The sequence below is a fragment of the Fukomys damarensis genome, unplaced genomic scaffold (genome assembly GCF_012274545.1).
Source record: "Fukomys damarensis isolate Sample0158 unplaced genomic scaffold, DMR_v1.0_HiC HiC_scaffold_19, whole genome shotgun sequence".
Classification (NCBI taxonomy): Eukaryota; Metazoa; Chordata; class Mammalia; order Rodentia; family Bathyergidae; genus Fukomys; species Fukomys damarensis.
The window spans coordinates 63,128,278-63,134,961 of record NW_022900931.1 but is presented as its reverse complement, the minus strand read 5'-3'; the positions used below and the strand labels follow the sequence as shown (position 1 = coordinate 63,134,961).

General features: G+C 54.4%; 1 protein-coding gene across 1 annotated transcript in view; it reads left to right on the top strand.

The window, feature by feature from the left end:
- Window positions 1-1,492: 1,492 nt before the first annotated feature.
- The window catches only part of Dact3 (dishevelled binding antagonist of beta catenin 3), a gene marked incomplete at its 5' end in the record, with an annotated part of 15,305 nt that continues 10,113 nt past the window's right edge, over window positions 1,493-6,684 (top strand). Inside the window, 4 exons of the mRNA XM_033766008.1 lie at window positions 1,493-1,585; window positions 5,353-5,449; window positions 5,560-5,712; window positions 6,587-6,678. Coding sequence (XP_033621899.1) covers window positions 1,493-1,585; window positions 5,353-5,449; window positions 5,560-5,712; window positions 6,587-6,678 — 435 coding nt within the window. The remainder of the gene's footprint in view (window positions 1,586-5,352; window positions 5,450-5,559; window positions 5,713-6,586; window positions 6,679-6,684) is intronic.

Genomic DNA, 6,684 nt, shown 5'->3' with positions numbered 1-6,684 from the left:
GGCCACGGAGGGGGGGAGGGCTGAGACGCTGGAGTCCGGGCGGCGGGCAGGTCCTGGCCACCCCGCCCCCCGATCGGGGGAGGGGTACCATGGCTCTGCTGGGGCCCCCGAGATACATGGGCTCCATCCTCTGCTCCCTTACCCAGGGAAAACCCTCTGGACACCGAGTATGTGTCAGGCTCCTGTCCGGGTACTTTGCACGCAGTCTTCTTGCGGCTTGGGAGATAGAAGGCGATAGCTCCCCATTTCACAGAGAAAGAAATTGAGGCTCAGAGAGAGGAAGTGACTCACCCAAGGTCACACAGCCGCGATCCAAACCTGCGCCCCTCTGGGCCCCGCAGCGGGGTTCCATCTTCCCTGAGTCCGAGTGCGCTTGGAGGTCTGCGAGAGGGCAGGGGGCGGGGTGGGAGGAGGGGATCTCAGGGTCTCCTGGGGACGGACCACCGCTGAGAGGAAGCAGTGGTCCCCGAGGGCCCCACCAGCAGCTTGACCGACTGGTGACATTTCTCCTCTCTCCTTCCTGGTCCCGGCCCTCTTAACCCAAGAGCAGGCAGGTTAGGGCACACCGTGGCCCGACTTCTGGGCTCCCTGGAAGTCTAACTGAAATGAGCAGAGGTCTCCAAATTCAAGAAGCCCTCTCTCCCTACCTCCATCGTTCCTAGGGTCTCTGGCCCTTCCTGGCTTCCCTCCCTCTGTCCCTGCCGCCGCATCTCCGTGACTTTCAGGCTTCCCTCTCCCGGCTCTGCCTCTCGGTCTTCCTGCCCCACGTCCCAGTTTCTCTCCCCTCCCCCCCATCCCCAAACCCTGGCTCCCCTCGCACGGCCATCCCCGGCCTGTGTGTGGTCAGAGTTTCCCGTTTGGGGAAACCTGAGCCGAGGATAGGGGGAGGGGGCTCTCCTGCTGCTGACCTCGGCTGCCCCCTCCCCAGATGGGAAGTAGGGTGGAGGACTGCAGCCAGACAGCGCGGACGCCCAGCCCCTCCCCCGGCCGGGAGTGAGACCCTGCACATTCTTCTCGCAAGCAGAAACAGCTGTGGGAGGCCCTGTCCCCTCCCGAAGTTAGCGCCCGACTGTGGGGGCCTTCCGTGCTACCCCACTCCACCTCATCCCGACCGGCAGGAAGCAAGAGACCGCTGGCCGTGCCCCCTTCCATTTCCCCATTCCTCAGCACCCCCATCTTGGTAGGAAGTGGTAGCAAGAGACCTGTCCCCCATAGTCACCAGGCAAACTCGTCCCAGCCTGGGGAGGAGGTGGTAACCCGGAGGGGAGCAAGGACACAGCGACAGGGAGGGAGGAGCAGAGAAACGCTAAATATAAACTCTCCTAGTGTTGGGGGTTTCTGGGTCCTTCTAAAGAGGGGGTAAGGGTCTTCTCCTCTGATCCCTGAGCCCCTGTCTTCTGACACTGAGCACCCCCATCCCAAATCCAAGAATGCACTCTCTTTGAAGCAAGAAAGACTGAAACTAGACTTGACTTTCTAATGGGAATGTTGAAGATGCCAGGAAAAGACAAAGGGTGTTGCAGAAAGAGCCCTGGATCCTGGGGGCAGGAGTCTCCAGGCCCTTTTGCTCCTAGGAAGGAAAAAGGTACCTTTCAGCAAGCAGGACTACAGTTAGACTTGCAGAAGGACTTCCTAACAGAGATAAAAGGGCATTGGACACCAACTAGTGGAATGTAAGGAGAGGAACAAAGGTGTGGGGTGGTTTGGGTAAAGGGGTTTCCAGCTACCCAGGCCCAAACTGCACTCTTGTGAAGCCTGTCTGAGCTCCAAAGCCTGCTTGCAGAAGGGCTTGCAAAAGATAAAATAAAATCCTTTTGAAGAGGAGTATTATGGGGAGGCAAGATACAAGATTTGGGCCAAGAACCTCTGGTCTTTTAAAGATTCATCCATTGGCAGCTGGAAGGAATGAGGTCAGGCTTGCAAAACTGGGGGTACAGACTAGGGAGAATTTGGGGGGCCTAGATACTGGGGAAGAGGATTCTAGACTAATCTGCCTCCTCCCCCAACTCCTCTCCCTGTATCGAAAGAACTGAAATGACACCTGCACAACTAATCCCCAAATCCATCATCTTACATTTAATTTTAATTATGCATATAATATTTTTAATTATTCTTTTTAATGTAGTAATGCAAGGTAGCAATTATTAAGTGCTTAAAAGGAACTGGTGTGCATGTGAAGTGTTGGGGATTGAACCCTGGCCCTTGCATATGCTGGGCAAATGCTATACCAATGAGCTATACCTCAGACCTTTTTATTTTGAGACAGGGTCTTACTAAATTGCCAGGGCTACGCTGGACCTTGCAATTCTCCTGTCTCAGTTTTCCAAACAGCTGGGGTTCCAGTTCAATGCCACTGCGCTTTTTAAAGTGATTCAATCCTCACAACAAGCCCAGGAACAGGTTCTATGATACCCATGTTACAGATGAGGAAGTTGAGGCCCAGAGAGGCAAAACCATCCACCCAGGGCCTCAGAGCGGGGAAGTGGCAGAGCTGAATTTGAACCCTGGCAATGTGGTGCCAAGCAGGCCTCTTGAAACAGTGCTTTCTACCATCCACTCTCCACACACTCCCTTTTTTGGAGACAGGGTCTCACTATGTAGCTCAGATTGACCTGGAACTCACTATGTAGCTCAGGCTGGTCTTGAACTCACAGCGATCCTTCTGCTTCAGCCCCCCGAGTGCTGGGATTACAGGTGTGCACCACCACACCTGGCTTCCACACCCTGATGGATCCCCTATGTTTAGCCTCTCTCCTGGAGTCCCTGCCCTTGGCACCTTGGCTTGAGTCCTTTTAAATCTCTTACAATGCATCTACTTGCAGAGAAAGTATGTGCCAGGAAAGAAATGCAGAGCTTTTGAAAAAGCTTTGCTTTTCTACAAATTCCACTTTTTTGAGTGAGGTCCCAGAGACTATGTCTATGGTTCTCAAAGGCTTCTCCTATCCCATGGGACTTGATACAGATGTAAAAGTTTGGGCCCAACTCCAGTTGGGGGTCAGAAACTCCACAAGTGGGACCCAGTTTGAGATTTCACAAGGCCCCCCAGTATAGCTGTGTCTGGCACTGACATTCCTGTCAGCCGTGGACTTGTACGGAAAAAGAGTCCTAGAAGATCACGTCACCTAGTGACACTATAGGTGTCTTTAAGTACATTCTTATGATTTTTTGCAACAGGGTCTAGCTGTGTAGTACAGACTGGCCTCAGACTCACAGTGCTAGGATTACAGGCGTGCACCGCCATGCCGGGCTTGTACTGTCTGCACATGGATGAAATCATCTAATGATGCATTCCTCCAATTGTGTCCCCATTATTAAGTGACACATGACTGTAGTTCTGACTCATTGGCTTGCACGTTACACATTCTGCACTTTCTCTTTCTACCAGTGTTGTATGTATGGTTCTGCACAGCCATTTGCATTGTTCTCTCTCTCTCTCTGTCTCTCTCTCTCTCTCTCTCTCTCTATGTATGTAGCTCAGGCTGGCCTTGAACTTGCAGCAATCCTCTTGCCTCAGCCTCTGGAGTGCTGGGGTCACAGGCATTTGCCTTACTGCATCTTCATGGCTGTGTACTAGCCCACTGTAAACCTTCATTCTTTCACCAGGGATGTCTGGAGCATCTCCTTATGCCAGGCACTGAGCTGTGCCTGGGGATGCAGCCATAAACAAAACACACAAATTTCTACTCTCCTAGGGACCCCGATATATAATTTCAAGTCAAGAGGTCATTGTTGCTCTGTAGAAGGAGGCAGGGTGGTGGCAGAATGCCAGGGGAGCGCTTCTGGAGTGGTGCTCTAGGAGCCAGGGTGTGAGCAGCGGGGTGTGTGGGGAGCTGCTCCCCCGGTGGGAGAACACAGACCTGTCCCAGGTTCCGCAAGGAGGCCAGCATGGTTTGAGCCTGGGGACAAGGTATAGATTCACAGCATGACATGGGACAGCTATGGGCTGCCTGAAATTTTTTTCCCCCCAGAACTGGGTATGAAACTGGGCCTTAGCTCTGAGCCACATCCCTTGCCCCTTTTCAATTGTTTTGATTTTGAGACAGGGTCTCCCCAAGTTGTTCAGGCTGGATTCCAACTTGTGATCCTCCGGCTTCATCCTGGGATCACAGGCATGCCCCACTATGCCCTGCTTGCCTGTGATTTCTTTTAAGCCACCCTTGATGCTACACAATTCAGCTGTTCTTTGGGTTCTGTTAGCTTCTCGACTGACTACCCAGGGTGGAGCCCAGACTGGATGATTTGTTAACCTTTCTCACATAAACAGGTCCAGATGGGGGCTTCTGTTGGCGGGGAGACAGGGCCCTGAGGAGTCAGAGGCTGGGAAGAGGCTGTGGGAGCCAGCCAGTCTTTCTGCCCTAAATAGGCAGGCTGGGTGCCTGCCCTCCCTGCCCCTCCTCCTCCCGCCCAGGCAGACAAGCTGCTTTTGTCTCAGGGTCAACCGCCAGCCCAGGCCTGATACCTCTGGCCTCACACAGATGACCGCAGCCTCCCCAGCTCTGCCCTGACTTCCCTGAGGAGGTGAAGGCCAAGTGTCTGGCACCTCTGTCTCTTCTGCTTCGGCCCCCGTCCCCTAAAAGGTCACAGTTACTCATGGGGATGAGGCACACTGGGCATCTTGGTGGGAAAGGAGTCAGGGTGGGAGGGAGATGGTCCCTACGGCACAAGGCACCTGGCCAGGAAGAGCTGGGGATAATTGCTGTGGTGCCCAGAAGGCAGACTCAGAGTTGTAGGCTTGGTCTGTTTCATCCCTATGAAGGAAACCAACCACCTGCTGCAGGGGACACTGAAGGAAGACTTACAGAAGGACTTTCCACCAGTGATCAGGGACAAAGAGGGGAAATGGAAGCATCTAGGACAGCTACACACCTGTAATCCCAAGGTACAGGAGGCTGAGGCAGGAGGATACCAAGGACAGTTCAAGGGCCAGGGATCTAAGCTCAGTGGTTCCACCACCTGCCTTGCAAGCAAAAGGTCCCGAATTCAATCCCCAGTACCAAAAAAACCAACCAAACAACAAACCAAGAGTTCAAGGCCAGCCTGGGCTACCTAGGGAGTTCAAGCCCAGCCTGAACTGCATGGAAGGAGACCCTGTCTGAACAGAACAAAACAAACACAAGGAAGGAAGTTTAAAGACTGGGAGGTGGCAGATCCAAGGCTAAGGGATCTGCTGGGTCTGGCCACAACTTTTACCTCTCAAGTGTCTTTTCCGTGAGAACTGAAGTTGGACTAAAAGACTCCATGTGAGTGCGCATGGGGGTCAGCTTATGGGAGGGAAAAAGACGGGGCTTTTTAAGAGGAAAGAGGGGCAGAGGCTTGAGGACCTTGTGACCACCCTGCCTTCCACGTCCTCAGGAGGCCCTGCCCGGGCTCATTTGGGACCTGGGCCAGCAGCTGGGAGACCTGAGCCTGGAGTCGGGGGGCCTGGACCAGGAGAGTGGGCGCAGCTCAGGTGAGCACGGGTGAGGGGAGGGCCTTCCTGGGACCCACACTTGTTTCCGCTGTCCCCAGTCTCTCCCTGCCCCAACCCTGATGGTTTCTCAGCTTCTCCCTGGAATCCAGGATTCTATGAAGACCCCAATTCCACAGGAGGCCCAGATTCACCACCCTCGACGTTCTGTGGGGACAGTGGCTTCTCCGGATCTGGCTCCTATGGACGCCTGGGCCCCTCTGAGCCCCGGGGCATCTATGCCAGCGAGAGGCCCAAGTCCCTAGGTAAGGTGGATGGGGTTGGGGCCCTGAGGCCAGGGAGAGGACAGAGGATGGGATGACAGAGGATGGGACACTTCTGAGTCAGCCCTGGACTCCAATTCTGGCTGGGACCTTCCCTCTTCGTGTGACTTTTGAACATCTCTTCTCTCGGGGCCTCCGTTTGTGAGCCTGTTCAAGTGGGTAACAGTAGGGATGCTTTGAGTACAGCACTTACTGGGCCTCTGCCCTCAGGCACCGGAATTGGGAAGAGGTGGTCACTGGGTAAACTGCTGTTAGTCATTTACACAGTAGGTCTCTGAGTCCCTACTGTGTGCGCTCGTACACTGCCCTAGGAGTGAGGGGCACAGCAATGCCCTCATGGAACGGATCTTCTCCTTGCAGGAACATAACAAACAAGATAAGTAAGATATCGAAAGTACTAGATACTGATACACACTATGACAGGAAATAAACCAGGGAAAAGGAAGAGGGAGTCTCCCTTCGAGTTTGGAGAGGAAATAGCACTTGAAGAAAATATGGCAGGGGGTGGTCTCACAGAGGCTGTGACATCCGAGTGGCTCCCTGAAGCGAGAGTGGGCTAAGAACATACTGTGGGAGAAGGACATCCCAGGGAGCAGACGTGACACGTGCAGAGGTCCAGAGGCTGAGCTTGACTGTCCTGTGCATCTAGGGCAGTGTAGCTAGAGATCGTCACGAGACAAACTTGAGGTTTGGAGACAGAGGCGGGCCAAATCCTGCAGCGTTTTGTACGAGGGAACAGGTGCTGCCAGGCTGGTGCTGAAGTAAGGTGGGGAGGGAGGCAGCCTGCTCCTCCCTGGCTGGATGAGAAAGGACTTTGAAAGGCCCCCCTCCCTCTTCCTTTTCCGCTCTCTCCTAGGAGACGCCAGTCCCTGCACTCCGGAGTTGGTGGGCGCTCGAGCGGCGGTGCCGCGTTCCTACTCCGCCCCGTACCCGACGGCAGCGGGCTCGGCGGGG